The sequence below is a fragment of the Pseudophryne corroboree genome, unplaced genomic scaffold (genome assembly GCF_028390025.1).
Source record: "Pseudophryne corroboree isolate aPseCor3 unplaced genomic scaffold, aPseCor3.hap2 scaffold_840, whole genome shotgun sequence".
Lineage (NCBI taxonomy): Eukaryota > Metazoa > Chordata > Amphibia > Anura > Myobatrachidae > Pseudophryne > Pseudophryne corroboree.
Window position 1 is genome coordinate 12,271 of NW_026970419.1, and position 18,877 is coordinate 31,147.

Below are 18,877 nucleotides of genomic sequence, written 5' to 3' on the forward strand. Positions count from 1 at the left end.
GTTCAGATCTTTGGGCTGGTAACACACAGTGACATGATGTGAGGGGGAGAGCAGGAGTATAATAGGGGCTGATGGCTCCTGATGTATGAGATACACCAGAGTGTCTGGGAAGGAGACTGGTCAGATCTCTTGGCTGGTAACACACAGTGACATGATGTGAGGGGGAGAGCAGGAGTATAATAGGGGCTGATGGCTCCTGATGCATGAGATACACCAGAGTGTGTGGGGAGGAGACTGGTCAGAACTCTGGGCTGGTAACACACAGTGACATGATGTGAGGTGGAGAGCAGGAGTATAATAGGGGCTGATGGCTCCTGATGTATGAGATACACCAGAGTGTGTAGGCAGGAGACTGGTCAGATCTCTGGGCTGGTAACACACAGTGACATGATGTGAGGGGGAGAGCAGGAGTATAATAGGGGCTGAGGTCCCCTGATGTATGAGATACACCAGAGAGTGTGGGGAGGAGACAAGTCAGATCTCTGTGCTGGTAACACACAGTGACATGATGTGAGTGGGAGAGCAGGACTATAATAGGGACTGATGGCTACTGATGTATGAGATACACTAGAGAGTGTGGGGAGGAGACTGGTCAGTTCTCGGAGCTAGTAACACAGTGACATGATGTGAGGGGAGAGCAGGATTATAATACAGGCTGATGGCTCCTGATGTATGAGATACACCAGAGAGTATGGGGGAAGAGACTGGTCAGATCTCTGGGCTGGTAACACACAGTGACATGATGTGAGGGAGAGAGCAGGAGTATAATAGGGGCTGATGGTTCCTGATGTATGAGATACACCAGAGTGTGTGGGTAGGAGACTGGTCAGATCTCTAGACTGGTAACACAAAATTACATGATGTGAGGGGGAGAGCAGGAGTATAATACGGGCTGATGGCTCCTGATGTATAACATACACCATAGAGTGTGGGAAGAAGACTGGTCAGATCTCTGGGCTGGTAACACACAGTGACAAGATGTGAGGGAGAGAGCAGGAGTATAATAAGGGCTGATGACTCCTGATGTATGAGATACACCAGAGAGTGTGGGGAGGAGACTGGTCAGATCTCTGGGCTGGTAACACACAGTGATATGACGTGAGGGGGAGCAGGAGTATAATAAGGGCTGATGACTCCTGATGTATGAGATACACCAGAGTGTATGGGTAGGAGACTGGTCAGATCTCTGGACTGGTAACACAAAATTACATGATGTGAGGGGGAGAGCAGGAGTATAATAGGGGCTGATGTCCCCTGATGTATATGATACACCAGAGAGTGTCGTGAGGAGACTGGTCAGATCTCTGGGCTGGTAACATACAGTGACATGATGTGAGGGGGAGCAGGAGTATAATAGGGGCTGATGGCTACTGATGTATGAGATACACCAGAGTGTATGGGTAGGAGACTGGTCAGATCTCTGGACTGGTAACACAAAATTACATGATGTGAGGGGGAGAGCAGGAGTATAATAGGGGCTGATGTCCCCTGATGTATATGATACACCACAGAGTGTCGTGAGGAGACTGGTCAGATCTCTGGGCTGGTAACATACAGTGACATGATGTGAATGGGAGAGCAGGAGTATAATAGGGGCTGATGGCTCTGGACTCCTCCAATGGTCAGATACATATCTCTCATTAGTTTGCACTGACAGAAAAGGGTGTAGAATGAGATATTGCTGTAGTGACTGAGGAAGGAGAATATGGGACTCTATTCTGTAATAAAATAGTGGAATGCCCTCCCACGCACAATAAGACTCTCCTCTAGTCTCCAAAACTTTAAGCAATTCCTGAAGGTGAGTTTATCGAATTCTGGAAATGCCCACATAGCTTCATATACTTTACTTTCCAATTACATCCCCACTGTAGAGTCCACACATAACCTCACATGTTTTTACTTTCTTCACTTTCCTATCCTCCCGACACCAGGCCAACATTGCTGTGTAACCATATCATACAGCCCACCAAGGACTTTTGCAATCTGGTGGACCTTTTTGCAATAGTCAACACCTATCCTTGTCTATCAATGCCTACTTCCCTATAGATTGTAAGCTTGAAAGCAGGGCCGTCCTACCTCTATGAATTTCTGTTATTACCTATTCTTGTTATCTCACTGTTTTCACTCGTTTGGTTTTATTTTATCACTGTTTCCAATTGTAAAGGGCAACAGAATTTTATGCACTATATAAGGAACTGTAAATAAATAAAATAAAGTGTTTATTGCTCACCTGTGCTGATATCTGTAGGGATTTCCTCCTCCTTACACTGCAGATCACCCCTCACATACGTCTCTTCTTCTACCTCTGTATCTTCTGCCTTCATATCAGTCACATACGTCTCTTCTTCTTCCTCTATATCTTCTGCCTTTATATCAGTCACATAGGTCTCTTCTTCTCCCTCTGTATCTTCTGCCTTCATATCAGTCACATACGTCTCTTCTTCTCCCTCTATATCTTCTGCCTTCATATCAGTCGCATACGTCTCTTCTTCTCCCTCTATATCTTCTGCCTTTATATCAGTCACATACGTCTCTTCTTCTCCCTCTATATCTTCTGCCTTCATATCAGTCACATACGTCTCTTCTTCTCCCTCTATATCTTCTGCCTTCATATCAGTCACATACGTCTCTTCTTCTCCCTCTTTATCTTCTGCCTTCATATCAGTCACATACGTCTCTTCTCCCTCTGTATCTTCTGCCTTCATATCAGTCACATACGTCTCTTCTCCCTCTGTATCTTCTGCCTTCATATCAGTCGCATACGTCTCTTCTTCTCCCTCTATATCTTCTGCCTTTATATCAGTCACATACGTCTCTTCTTCTCCCTCTATATCTTCTGCCTTTATATCAGTCACATACGTCTCTTCTTCTCCCTCTATATCTTCTACCTTCATATCAGTCACATTACTCCTATCTTCACCCTAAATACCAACAATAATGAACACTTTATAATAAGGCTTATTCATTATTTGATAGTAAACAGTATAATATCAGTGTATAAGACACACACAGCTCCTTTACAGATCACATAGTTACAGTCACTTTGGTATATTGGCGAGACCCTAAATCCCACCTACCTGATCCTCCTGTGGGGTCCTGTGATTCTCCTCTGTACAGTCCTGGGAATACAGAGGACGGGGACATCTCTCTGGGGTATCTCTATTACTGGGCACATCTGTAGGAGACACAAAGTGACTGAGTACATTGTATATATGTGATTATCAGATGATGTGTGTATATAGGGCCCCCCATACCTGCTCTCCCTTGTACAATACATGACAGTCTCCTCTTACCCAGTGATGTGAGGGGCCGGTGATTCTCCATCATCACGTCCTTGTACAGACCCCTGTGTTCCTCTATATACTCCCGCTCCTGCATGGAGACATAGACAGGGACATCCTGACACCTTATAGGAACCTGACACACACAGTGATACAGTCATCACCCAGACACATCCCCTGGTGTTACTGTATAATATCCCATTCCCAGCAGTCACCTCTCCAGTCATCACCCAGACACGTCGCCTGGTGTTACTGTATAATGTCCCATTCCCAGCAGCCACCTCTCCAGTCATCACCCAGACACATCCCCTGGTGTTACTGTATAATACCCCATTCCCAGCAGTCACCTCTCCAGTCATCACCCAGACACATCCCCTGGTGTTACTGTATAATGCCCCATTCCCAGCAATCACCTCTCCAGTCATCACCCAGACACATATCCTGGTGTTACTGTATAATGTCCCATTCCCAGCAGTCACCTCTCCAGTCATCACCCAGACACGTTCCCCGGTGTTACTGTATAATGTCCCATTCCCAGCAGTCACCTCTCCAGTCAGCAGCTGAATGATCTTGTTGGTGAGTTCTAGGATCTTCTGGTTATTGTGTCTCTCATGTATCAGTGAGTGAGGTGGAGGCACCGTGATGGGGCTCTGGGTTCTGCTCAGTCTTCCTGACACACGGGGACAGCTGCTGGGTGTCTCGAACTTACCGGATGTCTTCCTCACTACCGTGTAACCCTGGGTATAGGGGGACACATCAAATATCATTGTATAAACTTCCATATCTCCTCACCTCCCCAGTCACGCCCCTGTATTATTACTATAGATACAAGTGATGTCACTGTGACGCTCGCAGATCCCCTCACCTTCCCATCATGCCTCTGTATTATTACTATAGATATGTGATGTCACTGTAACACGCCCAGATCCCCACACCTACTCTGTCATGCCCCTGTATTATTATTATTATTATTATAGATATGTGACATCACTGTGACGCTCCAAGATGCCCTCACCTCCCCAGTCATGTCCCTGTATTATTACTATAGATATAACTGATGTCACTGTGACACTCCCAGATCCTCTCACCTCCCTAGTCATGTCACTGTATTACTAAAGATAAAAGTGTACTATAGATATAAGTGGTGTCACTGTGACACTCCCAGAACCCCTCACCTCCCCAATCATGTCACTGTATTACTATAGATATGTGATGTCACTGTGACGCTCCCAGATGCCCTGACCTCCCCAGTCATGTCTCTGTATTATTACTATAGATATAAGTAATGTCACTGTGATACTCACAGACCACCTCACCTAACCAGATAACCTCACCTCCCCAGTCATGTCCTTGTATTATTACTATAGATAAAAGTGATGTCACTGTGACACTCTCAGACCCCATCACCTCCCCAGTCATGTCCCTGTATTATTACTATAGATATAAGTGATGTCACTGTGACGCTCCCAGAGCCCCTCACCTCCCTAGTCATGTCCCTGAATTATTACTATAGATAAAAGTGATGTCACAGTGACGTTCCCTGATCCCCTCACCTCCCCAGTCATGTCCCTGTATTATTACTAGAGATATAAGTGATGTCACTATGACACTCCCAGATCCCATCACCTCCCCAGTCTTGTCCCTGTATTATTACTATAGATATAAGTAACGTCACTGTGATACTCCCAGAAACCCTCACCTCCCCAATCATGTCCCTAGCTTTGTGACGTCACTGTGATGCTCACAGATCCCCTTACCTCCCCAGTCATGTCCCTGTATTATTATTATAGATATGTGACATTACAGCGATACACCCAGACCCCTCAATTCCCCAGTCATGTCCCTGTATTACTATAGATATACAGTAAGTGATGTCACTGTGATGCTTCCAGATCCCCTCAACTCCCCAGTCATGTACCTGTATTATTGCTATAGATATAAGTAACGTCACTGTGATACTCCCAGATCCCGTCACTTCCCCAATCATGTCCCTGTATTATTACTATAGATATAAGTAACGTCACTGTGATACTCCCAGATCCCCTCACTTCCCCAATCATGTCCCTGTATTACTATAGATATAATAAGATTTTACTTACCGGTAAATCTATTTCTCGTAGTCCGTAGAGGATGCTTGGACTCCGTAAGGACCATGGGGAATAGACGGGCTCCGCAGGAGATAGGGCCCTTTAAGAAAGCTTTGGATTCTGGGTGTGCACTGGCTCCTCCCTCTATGCCCCTCCTCCAGACCTCAGTTAGGGAAACTGTGCCCAGAGGAGATGGACAGTACGAGGAAGGATTTTTGTAAATCTAAGGGCGAGATTCATACCAGCCACACCAATCACACTGTATAACTTAAGATAAACTTACCCAGTTAACAGTATGAACAACAACATAGCCACGGTATCACCGAAAACTATAACATAACCCTTATGTAAGCAATAACTATATACAAGTCATGCAGAAGAAGTCCGCACTTGGGACGGGCGCCCAGCATCTTCTACGGACTACGAGAAATAGATTTACCAGTAAGTAAAATCTTATTTTCTCTAATGTCCTTAAGGATGCTGGCACTCCGTGAGGACCTTGGGGATTATACCAAAGCTCCCAAACGAGCGGGAGAGTGCGGATGACTCTGCAGCACCGATTGAGCAAACAGGAGGTCCTCCTCAGCAAGGGTATCAAACTTATAGAACTTTGCAAAGGTGTTTGTCCCCGACCAAGTAGCTGCTCGGCACAACTGTAATGCCGAGACCCCTCGGGCAGCCGCCCAAGAAGAGCCCACTTTCCTAGTGGAGTGGGCCTTAACCGATTTCGGTAACGGCAATCCTGCTGTAGAATGCGCCTGCTGAATCGTGTTACAGATCCAGCGAGCAATAGTCTGCTTTGAAGCAGGGGCGCCAACCTTGTTGGCCGCATACAGAACAAACAAAGCTTCAGTCTTCCTGATCCAAGCCGTTCTGGTCACATAAATCTTCAAAGCCCTGACTACATCCAGGGACTCGGAATCCTCCAAGTCCGTTGTAGCCACAGGCACGACAATAGGTTGGTTCACATGAAAAGATGAGACCACTTTTGGCAGAAAGTGAGGACGAGTCCTCAACTCTGCCCTATCCACGTGAAAAACCAAGTATGGGCTTTTATGCGATAAAGCCGCCAATTCTGAAACACGTCTTGCCGAAGCGAACGCCAACAACATGACCACTTTCCACGTGAGGTATTTCAACTCCATCGTTTTAAGTGGTTCAAACCAAAGTGACTTGAGGAAACGTAACACCACGTTAAGATCCCAAGGTGCCACCGGAGGCACAAAGGGAGGCTGAATATGCGGCACCCCCTTCACAAAAGTCTGTACCTCAGGAAGAGAGGCCAATTCTCTTTGAAAGAAAATGGATAAGACCGAAATCTGCACCTTTATGGACCCTAATTTTAGGCCTAAGGTCACTCCTGTTGAAGGAATTGTAGTAGACGGCCCAAATGGAACTCCTCCGTAGGAGCAGCTCTGGCCTCACACCAAGAAACATATTTCCGCCATATACGGTGATGTTTCAATGTCACGTCTTTCCTAGCCTTCATCAGGGTAGGAATGACTTCCTCTGGAATTCCTTTTTCCGCTAGGATCCGGCGTTCAACCGTCATGCCGTCAAACGCAGCCGCAGTAAGTCTTGGAACAGACAGGGCCCCTGCTGCAGCAGGTCCTGCCTTAGAGGAAGAAGATCTTCTGTGAGCAACTCTTGCAGTTTCGGATACCAAGTCCTCAATGAGGATTGTTCTGACCCTGCTTATTCTTACAATTCTCAACACCTTGGGTATGAGAGGAAGAGGAGGAAACACATAGACCTATCTGAATACCCAAGGTGTCACCAGAGCGTCTACCGCTACCGCCAGAGGGTCCCTTGACCTGGCGCAATACCGCTTTAGCTTTTTGTTGAGATGGGACGCCATCATGTCTATTTTAGGCAGGCCCCACCGATCCGCGATCTGTGCAAAGACTTCTTGATGAAGTCCCCACTCCCCCGGATGCAGGACGTGCCTGCTGAGGAAGTCCGCCTCCCAGTTGTCCAACCCCGGGATGAACACCTCTGACAGCGTGCTTACATGGCCTTCCGCCCAGCGTAGAATCCTGGTCGCTTCTGCCATGGCCACTCTGCTCCTTGTTCAGCCTTGGCGGTTTATATGAGCCACTGCCGTGACATTGTCTGACTGAATCAGAACCGTTCTCCGCTTGACGCAGGGCGTTGTATATGGCCCTCAACTCCAGGACGTTGATGTGGAGACAAGTCTCCAGGCTTGATCAGAGACCATGGAAATTTCTTACCAGTGCCACTGCTCCCCAGCCTCAGAGGCTTGGGTCCGTGGTCACGAGGACCCAGTCCTGAATGCCGAACCTGCGACCCTCTAGAAGGTAAGCACTGTTCAGCCACCACAGGAGAGATACCCTGGTCCTGGGAGACAGGGTGATCCTTTGATGCATTTGTAAATGGGACCCGGACTACTTGTCCAAGAGATCCCATTGAAAAGTCCTCACGTGGAATCTGCCGAAAGGGATGGCCTCGTATGAAGCCACCATCTTCCCCAGGACCCGCGTGCACTGATGCACTGAAACCTTCTTTGGTTTCAATAGGTTCCTGACCATGGTCATGAGTTCCTGAACCTTTTCGATCGGAAGAAAAACTTTTTTCTGGTCTGTGTCTAGGATCAGGCCCAGAAAGGTCAGACGCGTTGTAGGAACTAGCTGGGACTTCGGTATATTGAGAATCCAGCCGTGTAGCTGCAACGTCTTCATGGACAGAGACACGCTGTCCAGCAACTTCTCCCGAGATCTCGCCTTTATGAGGAGATCGTCCAAGTATGGGATAATTGTGACCCCCTGCCTGCGCAGGAGCACCATCATTTCCGCCATTAACTTGGTGAAAACCCTCGGGCCGTGGAAAGCCCAAACGGCAACGTCTGAAATTGGTAGTGACAGTCCCGCACTGCAAATCTCAGGAACGCCTGATGGGGGGGGGGGAATATTGGAACATGAAGGTATGCATCCTTTATGTCCAGGAACACCATCCAATCCCCCCCCCTCCAGGCTGGCGATGACCGCCCGGAGTGATTCCATTTTGAACTTGAACCTTTTCAAGTACAATTTCAGAGATTTCAGGTTTAAAATGGGCCTGACCGAACCGTCCGGTTTCGGGACCACAACCAGGGTTGAATAATATCCCTCTCCCTGCTGGAGATGAGGAACTGTGACAATCACCTGTTGAACATACAATTTTTGTATTGCTGTCAACACTGACTCCCTCTCTGACGGGGAAGTCGGCAGAGCCGATTTGAAAAACCGGCGAGGAGGCAAGTCTTCAAATTCTAGCCTGTATCCCTGAGCAACAATCTCTACTGCCCAGGGATCCACCTGCGATTGAACCCAGACGTGGCTGAAAAACCGAAGACGAGCCCCCACCAGATCTGCCTTTCCCCGGGAAGCCCCAGCGTCATGCCGTGGACTTTGCAGACGCAGGGGAGGACTTCTGCTCTTGGGAACTAGCTGTGTGCAGCTTCTTTCCCCTCCCTTTTCCTCTGGTAACAAAGGACGATGCCTGCACCTTCTTGTTTTTATTGGAATGAAAGGACTGCATTTGATAATGAGGTGCCTTCTTAGTATGCTGCGGGGGGACATAAGGTAAGAAATTCGACTTACCAGCCGTAGCCGTAGAGACAAGGTCCGAGAGGCCGTCTCCAAACAACTCCCCCCCCTTGTACGGCAAGGACTCCATGTGCCGCTTAGAATCGGCATCTCACGTCCACTGCCGGGTCCACAGGAGTCGCCTAGCAGAAATAGACATAGCATTTATTCTGGAGCTTAATAAACAAATGTCTCTCTGTGCATCTCTCATATACAAGGCAGCATCTCTGATATGCTCTATGGTCATTTGAATGGCATCCCTATCTAAGGTGTCAATCTCCGCAGATAAGGAATCTGCCCATGCCACCACCGCACTACAAACCCAGGCCGACGCCATAGCCGGTCTAGCAATAGTATCGGAGTGAGTGGAAATGTGCTTCAAGGTAATTTCCTGCCTGCGATCAGCCGGTTCCTTGAGGGAAGCCGTATCCTGAGAAGGCAGTGCCACCTTTTTGGACAAGCGTGTCAGCGCCTTGTCCACTTTTGGTGAAGATTCCCAGCGTATCCTCTAAGTTTGTGGAAAAGGAAACGCCATAAGAATCCTTTTGGGAACTTGTGGTCTCCTATCTGGAGAGTCCCAAACCTTTTTGCACAATTCACTTAATTCAAATGATGATGATGGAAAAGTGACTTCAGGCTTTTTCTCTTTATACATGTGCACCCTCGTGTCAGGGACAGGGGGTTCCTCAGAAATATGCAAAACCTCTTTAATGGCCATAATCATGTACCGTATACCCTTAGCCACCTTTGGCTGTAATTTTGCATCTTCATAGTCGACACTAGAGTCAGTATCTGTGTCGGTATCTGTGTCATCGATCGGGATATGGTGCGCTTCTGAGACCCCGAAGGCCCTGGCGCCACAGGGACAGGTATGGACTGGCTACCTGACTGATCCCTAGCTTCTGCCTTGTCTAACCTTTAATGCAATAGATTAACATTTGCATTCAAGACATTCAGCATATCCACCCATTCCGGTGTCGGCGTTGCTGACGGCGACCTGACATTCAAACACTCCCCCTCCACAGTAAGCGAGCCTTCCTCGTCAAACATGTCGACACACGCGTACCGACACACTTCACACACACAAGGAACCCCTTTTCTGAAGACAGTATCCCTGCCAAGGCCCTTTGGAGAGACAGACAGAGAGTATGCCAGCACACACCCCAGCGCAATTACCCTGGAGACCAACACAAAATGTTTTTCCCCAGCAGCACTGTGTAATATGTAAACCGCCAATTATGTGCCCCCCCCCTCTCTTTTAAGCACCCTTTCACCGTGTGTAAGCAAGGGAGAGTCCGGGGAGCTTCCTCTCAGCAGTGCTGTGGAGAGAAAATGGCGCTGGTGAGTGCTGAGGGAGAAGCCGCGCCCCCTCGGCGGCGGGCTACTGTCCCGCTCAAACTTAGTAAAATATGGCGGGGGCTCTTTTATATACATGTACAGAGCCCACCTGTACATGTATATAGTCTATTTGCCATGCAGAGGTTTATATTGCTGCCCAGGGTGAACCCCCCCCCCTACGCCCTGCAACCTTACAGTAACCGTAGTATGCGAGGTGTATGGGAGCAATGAAGCACACCTGCAGTGCTGTGCGTTACCTCAGTGAAGCTGAAGGCTTCTGCCGCCTGAGACGTCTTCTGACTTCTGCACTGCTGGCTCTGTGAGGAGAACGGCAGCGCGGCTCCGGGGGTGGACGCCCAGTAAGAACCTGCATTCACCCCCTCTGGAGCTAATGGTGTCCAGTAGCCGAGGAAGCAGAGCCTATCTTTGACAAGAAGGTCTGCTCCTCTCTCCTCAGTCCCTAGATGCAGGGAGCCTGTTGCCAGCAGTGCTCCCTGTGAAAAAGTAGTAAAAAGTAGAAAGAAAAATCCAAACAAAAATGCTGTCAGGCAGAGAACTCTGGAGAGCTCTCTGCAGTGCACCCATCTTGGTCTGGGCACAGTGTAAAACTGAGGTCTGGAGGAGGGGCATAGAGGGAGGAGCCAGTGCACACCCAGAATCCAAAGCTTTTTTAAAGTGCCTTATCTCCTGCGGAGCCCGTCTATTCCCCATGGTCCTTACGGAGTCCCAGCATCCTCAAGGACGTTAGAGAAAAGTGATGTCACTGTGATGCTCTCAGATCCCCTCACCTCCCCAGTCCTGTCCATTTATTATCATTATAGATATGTGACATCACAGTGACACTCCCAGATCCCCTCACCTCCCCAGTCATGTCCCTGTATTATTACTATAGATATAAGTGATGTCACAGTGACGATCCCAGATCCCTTCACCTCCCCAGTCATGTTCCTGTATTTTTACTAGAGAAATAAGTGATGTAATTGTGACACTCCCAAATCCCCTCATGTCCCCAGTCATGTACCTGTATTATTACTACAGATATAAGTGATGTCACTGTGATGCTCCCAGATCCCCTCACCTCCCCAGTCATGTCCCTGTATTATTACTATTGATATAAGTGATGTCACTGTAACTCTCCCAGATCCTCTCACCTCCCCAGTCATGCACCTGTATTATTTCTATAGATATAAGTGATGTCACTGTGACACCCCCAGATCCCCTCACCTCCCCAGTCATGTCCCTGTATTATTACTATAGATATAAGTGATTTCACTGTGACACTTTCAGATCACCTCACCTCCCCAGTCTTGACCCTATATTATTACTATAGCAATGTGACATCACTGTAACGCTCTCAGATCCCCTCACCTCCCCAGTCATGTCCCTGTATTATTACTATAGATATAAGTAACGTCACTGTGATACTTCCATTTCCCCTTACTTCCCCAGTCATGTCCCTGTATTATTACTATTGATATAAGTAACGTCACTGTGATGCTCCCAGATCCCCTGACCGACCCAGTCATGTCCCTGTATTATTACTATAGATATAAGTAACGTCACTGTGATACTCCCATTTCCCCTTACTTCCCCAATCATGTCCCTGTATTATTACTATAGATATAAGTAACGTCACTGTGATGCTCCCAGATCCCCTGACCGACCCAGTCATGTCCCTGTATTATTACTATTGATAGAAGTGATGTCACTGTGACACTCACAGATTCCCTCACCTCCCCAGTCATGTCCCAGTATTATTACTATAGATAAGTGATGTCACTGTGACCCTCCCAGATCCCCTCATTTCCCCAGTCATGTCCACATATTATTACTATAGATATGTGATGTTACTGTGACGCTCCCAGATCTCCTCACCTCCCCAGTCATGTCCCTGTATTATTACTATAGATATAAGTGACGTCATTGTGACGCTCCCAGATCCCCTCACCTCTCCAGTCAGCAGGTAGATGATCTCCAGGGTGATATTTATTATCATCTCAGTCTTCTGACTCCTGTCCGTATCCATCCTCAGTTAATCAGTGAGAATACAGAATGTGTGACGTATAATAAAGACAACGGTTCCTCACAGATGTAGTGTCTAGGAATAAATATAAGACAAATCACAGAGAACACAAGTAATAGATATGTAAGAATTAGCCCCATAAGGCTCCTTAGAGGCCGTCACATAACGCTGAGCTGCATAATGTTACACCAATAGTAAAAGAAAAAAGAAGAGGGTAATAATACAGGGACAGGGCACCAGAATGGAGGAAACAAGGGACAAACAATAGAGAATTCCATCAGTCTCAGGTAATATGTGACTCTGCACAAATGATGAAATCACATATCACCGCAACAATAATAATAATAATAACAACAACAACAACATGACACCACAGGCTGCTCCTCCAGTATAATAATAACAGGACTCCACAGGCTGCTCCCTCTGTATAATAATAATAATAATAATAATAATAATAATAACAACAACAACAACAACAACAACAACAACAACATGACACCACAGGCTGCTCCTCCAGTATAATAATAATAATAATAACAATAAAAGGACACCACAGGCAGCTCCCCCTGTATAATAATAATCATCATCATCATCAACAACACACCACAGGCTGCTCCTCCAGTATAATAATAACAGGACACCACAGGCTACTCCCCCTGTACAATAACAACAGGACACCACAGCCAGCTCCCCCTGTATAATAATAATAATAATAATAATAATAACAATAATAACAACAACAACAACAGGACACCACAGGCTGCTCTTCCTGTAGAACAACAGGACACCACGAGCTGCTCCTCCTGTATAATAATAATAATAATAATAATAGTAAACAACAACACACCACAGGCTGCTCCCCCTGTACAATAATAATAATAACAACAACAACAGGACACCACAGGCTGCTCCTCCTGTATAATAATAACAGGGCACCACATGCTGCTCCTCCTGTATAATAATAACAACAGGACACCACAGGCTGCTCCTCCTGTACAATAACAGGACACCACAGGCTGCTCTTCCTGTATAATAATAACGGGATACCACAAGCTGCTCCTCCTGTATAATAACAGGACACCACAGGCTGCTCCTCCTGTATAATAATATTAATAACAACAACAACTGAACACCACAGGACGCTTCTCCTGTTTAATAATATCAGGATAATACAGGCTGCTCCTCCTGTTTAACAATAATAATAATTGAACACCACAGGCTGCTCCCCCGGTATAATAATTATAATAATAACAACAACAACAGGACACCACAGGCTGCTCCTCCTGTATAATAATAACAGGACACCAGAGGCTGCTCCTCCTGTATAATAATAACAGGACACCACAGGCTGCTCCCTCTGGGTAATAATAATAACAACAACAGGACACCACAGGCTGCTCCTCCTGTATAATAATTACAGAACACCAGAGGCTGCTCCTCCTGTATAATAATAACAGGACACCACAGGCTGCTCTCCCTGGATAATAATTAATAATAACAGGACACCACAGGCTGTTCCTCCTGGATAATAATAATAATAACAGGACACCACAGGCTGCTCCTCCTGTACAGTACAGTACCTCTTGGTGCAAGACTGGACTCTCTACACTCGGAAGTTGTAGCACCGGATATTAAAGTTTTTCCTGTGAGTGAAACGCACTGACGGGAGCGTGGGTAGGAATCGCTTGAACTCAAAGTAGGAAGTAGGGTGGAACGCAAAGGCTGTAAGGCGATTAAACACATTTACCGGAAGTAGGGAGGAACGTACTGACTGTTAAGGTGATGGGACGCAGATTCCGGAAGTAGTCTGGAACGCACAGGCTGTTAGGTGATGGAACGCAGATACCGGAAGTAGGGTGTATTTTGGTCACATTAATCCCTAGTAGTGGGCCAGTTTTATATCAGAGTAACTATAACCAACATTAATGTAACACCGGCGCTGGGGACGCTGCAGAATTAAATTAACATATTTAATCAACAGTAAATGACAAGTTGCCAGTGTATAGGTATAATACATGTAGTCCTGACATCTGATGTGATACAAATATTCCCACTTTTAAATGAAATATGGAACAGTTTTCCCGGAGCTGGAGATATGCAGTGGCCGCAGGTAACTACTGTGTATAGTACGCCTATCATAGACTAAATACTGCGCTATAATCATAAATCCAACAGGTGGGGACTATAAGATTACTAGGAAAAAAAAAAAAACCTCTGTATATGGGTCACTGGTATGGTCCCTGCATTGTATATGGGTCACTGGGATTGCCCCAGGTATTGTATATGGGGGGTCATTCCGAGTTGATCGCTCGCTGCCGATTTTCGCATGCGTATGCCCCGCAATGCGCACGGGCAACGTACGGGTACAAAGCTCTTTGTGGTTGTGCTCAGGTTCTAGCGAAGTTTTCCTTCTACGGCCACAAGAAGATTGACAGGAATGGGGCGTTACTGGGTGTCAATTGACCAGTTTCAGGGAGTGTTTGCAAAAACGCAGGCATGTCTGAAAAAACGCAGGCGTGGCTGGGCGCTTGCTGGGACAGGAATAGGCTGAAGTGATCACAAGCGCTGAGTAGGTTCAGAGCTACTCTGAAACTGCACAAACTGTTTTTGCAGAGCTCGGCTGCACAAGTGTTCGCACTTCTGCTAAGCTAAAATACACTCCCCAGTGGGCGGCGGCATAGCGTTTGCACGGCTGCTAAAACTAGCTCGCGAGTGATCAACTCGGAATGACCCCCAAGGGTCACTAGAATTGTAGCTGTATTGTATATGGGTTACTAAGATGGTTCCTGGTATTGTATATGGGTCACTAGGATGGTCCCTGTATTGTATATGGGTCACTAGGATGGTCTCTGTATTGTATATGGGTCACTAGGATGGTCCCTGATATTGTAAATAGGCATACCCTCCAACATTTTACACACAAAAATTGGTACAAATTGAAAAAGGGGGCGTGGCCACAGGTAAATGGGGAGTTGTCACGCCCCTTTTCCTATACTTTCAATGGAAGTCTAGAGAGCCAAAAATCGGTACAGACCAAAAAAAAAAAAGGTACTGTACCTGCTAAAAAGGTACAGTCGGAGGGTATGTATAGGTCACTAGGATGGTCCCTGTATTGGATATGGATAACTAGGATGGTCCCTGGTATTGTATATGGGTCAATAGGATGGTCCCTGTATTGTATATGGGTCACTAGGATGGTCACTGTATTGAATATGGGTCACTAGAATGGTGCCTGTATTGTATATGAGTCCCTGTATTGTATATGGGATGGTCCCTGTATTGTAAATGGGTCCCTGATAAAATTATAAATTATATATTAAAAATTATAAATTATAAATGGGTCCCTGATAAAATATTGTATAAGGGTCAGTAGGATGGTCCATGTATTGTATATGGCTCCCTGTATTTTTTTATGGGTCACTAGGATGGTCCATGTATTGTATTTGGGTCATTAGGATGGTACCTGTATTGTACATTGGTCACTAGGATGGTCTCTGTATTGTATATGAGTTACTAGGATGGCCCCTGGATTGTATATGGGTCACTAGGATGGACCCTGGATTGTCTTTGGGTCACTAGGATGGTCCCTGTATTATATATGGGTTACTAGGATGGTCCTTGTATATGAGTCACTAGGATGGTCTCTGTATTGTATATGGGTCATTAGGATGGTACCTGTATTGTACATGGGTCACAAGGATGGTTCCTGATTTGTACATGGGTCACTAGGATGGTCCCTGTATTGTATATGGGTTACTAGGATGGTCTCTGTATTGTATATTGGTTACTCGAATGGTCCCTGTATTATACATGGGTCACTAGGATGGTCCCTGGATTGTATATTGGTTACTTGGATGGTCCCTGGATTGTATATGGGTCACTAGGGTGGTCCCTGTATTGTATATTGGTTACTTGGATGGTCCCTGGATTGTATATGGGTCACTAGGATGGTCTCTGTATTGTATATGGGTTACTAGGATGGTCTCTGTATTGTATATTGGTTACTCGGATGGTCCCTGTATTATACATGGGTCACTAGGATGGTCCCTGGATTGTATATTGGTTACTTGGATGGTCCCTGGATTATATATGGGTCACTAAGATGGTCCCTGTATTGTATATTGGTTACTTGGATGGTCCCTGGATTGTATATGGGTCACTAGGATGGTACCTGTATTGTATATTGGTTACTAGGATGGTCCCTGGATTGTATATGGATCACTAGGATGGGCCCTGGATTGTCTTTGGGGGTCACTATTATGGTCCCTGTATTGTATATTGGTTACTTGGATGGTCCCTGGATTGTATATGGATCACTAGGACGGACCCTGGATTGTCTTTGTGGGTCACTACTATGGTCCCTGTATTGTATATTGGTTACTTGGATGGTACATGGATTGTATATGAAGCACTAGGATGGTCCCTGCATTGTATATTAGTTAAAACAATTTCTATGACGTCCTAAGTGGATGCTGGGACTCCGTAAGGACCATGGGGAATAGCGGCTCCACAGGAGACTGGGCACAAACTAAAGAAAGCTTTAGGACTAACTGGTGTGCACTGGCTCCTCCCACTATGACCCTCCTCCAGACCTCAGTTAGATTTTTGTGCCGGCTGAGCTGGATGCACACTAGGAGGCTTTCCTGAGCCTGCTAGAAAGAAAGTTAGAATTAGGTTTTTTATTTTCAGTGAGATCTGCTGGCAACAGACTCACTGCTACGAGGGACTAAGGGAAGAAGAAGCGAACCTACCTGCTTGCAGCTAGCTTGGGCTTCTTAGGCTACTGGACACCATTAGCTCTAGAGGGATCGAACACAGGGCCCGACCTCGATCGTCCGGTCCCGGAGCCCTTACACAGCCAGAAGCAAGAAGTGGTCCAGAAAATCGGCGGCAGAAGACTTTCAGTCTTCAACAAGGTAGCGCACAGCACTGCAGCTGTGCGCCATTGCTCCTCATGCACACCTCACACTCCGGTCACTGATGGGTGCAGGGCGCTGGGGGGGGGGGCGCCCTGAGCAGCAATAAGACACCTTGGCTGGCAAATATACACCATATATAGTCCAAAAGGCTATATAGGTGTAAATTAACCCCTGCCAGATTTCCAGAAAAAACGGGAGAAAGTCAGCCGAAAAAGGGGCGGGGCTATCTCCCTCAGCACACTGGCGCCATTTTTCCCTCACAGCTCCGCTGGAAGGATCGCTCCCTGGCTCTCCCCTGCAGTCCTGCATACAAAATGGTAAAAAAGAGAGGGGGGGCACTTAATTTAGGCGCAGTATATATTATATAAGCAGTTATAAGGGAAAAACACTCATTTATAGTCGGATCCCTGTGTTATATAGCGCTCTGGTGTGTGCTGGCATACTCTCTCTCTGTCTCCCCAAAGGGCTTTGTGGGGTCCTATCCTCTGTCAGAGCATTCCCTGTGTGTGTGCGGTGTGTCGGTACGGCTGTGTCGACATGTATGATGAGGAGGCTTATGTGGAGGCGGAGCAGATGCCTGTTAATGTGATGGACTTATGGAAGGAATTACGTGGAAGTGTCAACTCCTTACATAAAAGGTTTGACGATATGGGACAGCCGGCTTCTCAGCCTGTGCCTGCCCAGCCATCTCAAAAGCCATCAGGGGCTCTAAAACGCCCGCTACCTCAGATGGCAGACACAGATGTCGACACGGATACTGACTCCAGTGTCGATGACGATTAGACAAATGTAACTTCCAATAGGGCCACACGTTACATGATTGAGGCAATGAAAAATGTGTTGCACATTACTGATATTACCCCGGGTACCACAAAAAAGGGTATTATGTTTGGGGAGAAAAAACTACCAGTAGTTTTTCCCTCATCTGAGGAATTAAACGAAGTGTGTGAAGAAGCGTGGTCTTCGTCTGATAAAAAATTGGTAATTTCTAAAAGGTTACTAATGATGTACCCTTTCCTGCCAGAGGATAGGTCACGTTGGGAAACACCCCCTAGGGTGGATAAAGCGCTCACACGCTTGTCAAAAAAGGTGGCACTACCGTCTCCGGATACGGCCGCCCTAAAGGAGCCTGCTGATAGAAAGCAGGAGGCGATCCTGAAGTCTGTATATACACACCCAGCTATTGCTTCAGCATGGATGTGCAGTGCTGCAGCTGCGTGGTCAGATTCCCTGTCAGAAAATATTGACACCCTAGACAGGGACACTATATTGCTAACCATAGGGCATATAAAAGACGCAGTCTTATACATGAGAGATGCACAGAGGGATATTTGCCGGCTGGCATCTAAAATTAGTGCAATGTCCATTTCTGCCAGGAGGGGTTTATGGACCCGGCAGTGGACAGGTGATGCAGATTCAAAAAGGCACATGGAAGTTTTGCCTTATAAGGGTGAGGAGTTGTTCGGGGATGGTCTCTCTGACCTAGTTTCCACAGCGACAGCTGGGAAATTAGCATTTTTACCCCAGGTTCCCTCACAGCCAAAGAAAGCACCGTATTATCAGGTACAGTCCTTTCGACCCCATAAGGGCAAGCGGGTTAAAGGCGCCTCCTTTCTACCCAAAGGCAGAGGTAGGGGGAAAAAGC

General features: G+C 46.7%; 1 protein-coding gene across 1 annotated transcript; it reads right to left on the reverse strand.

Annotated features, from left to right (window-relative positions):
* Nucleotides 1-2,859: 2,859 nt before the first annotated feature.
* LOC135042847 (oocyte zinc finger protein XlCOF29-like) lies at nucleotides 2,860-13,974 on the reverse strand (the record flags this gene model as incomplete). The annotated part of the gene is made up of 6 exons (XM_063955057.1): nucleotides 13,894-13,974; nucleotides 12,239-12,388; nucleotides 3,827-4,018; nucleotides 3,294-3,372; nucleotides 3,078-3,175; nucleotides 2,860-2,921 (listed from the first exon to the last, which is right to left on the reverse strand). Coding segments are annotated over exons 2-6 (509 nt in total), but the record flags the coding sequence as incomplete, so codon positions are not given.
* Between the last annotated feature and the right edge of the window lie 4,903 nt (nucleotides 13,975-18,877).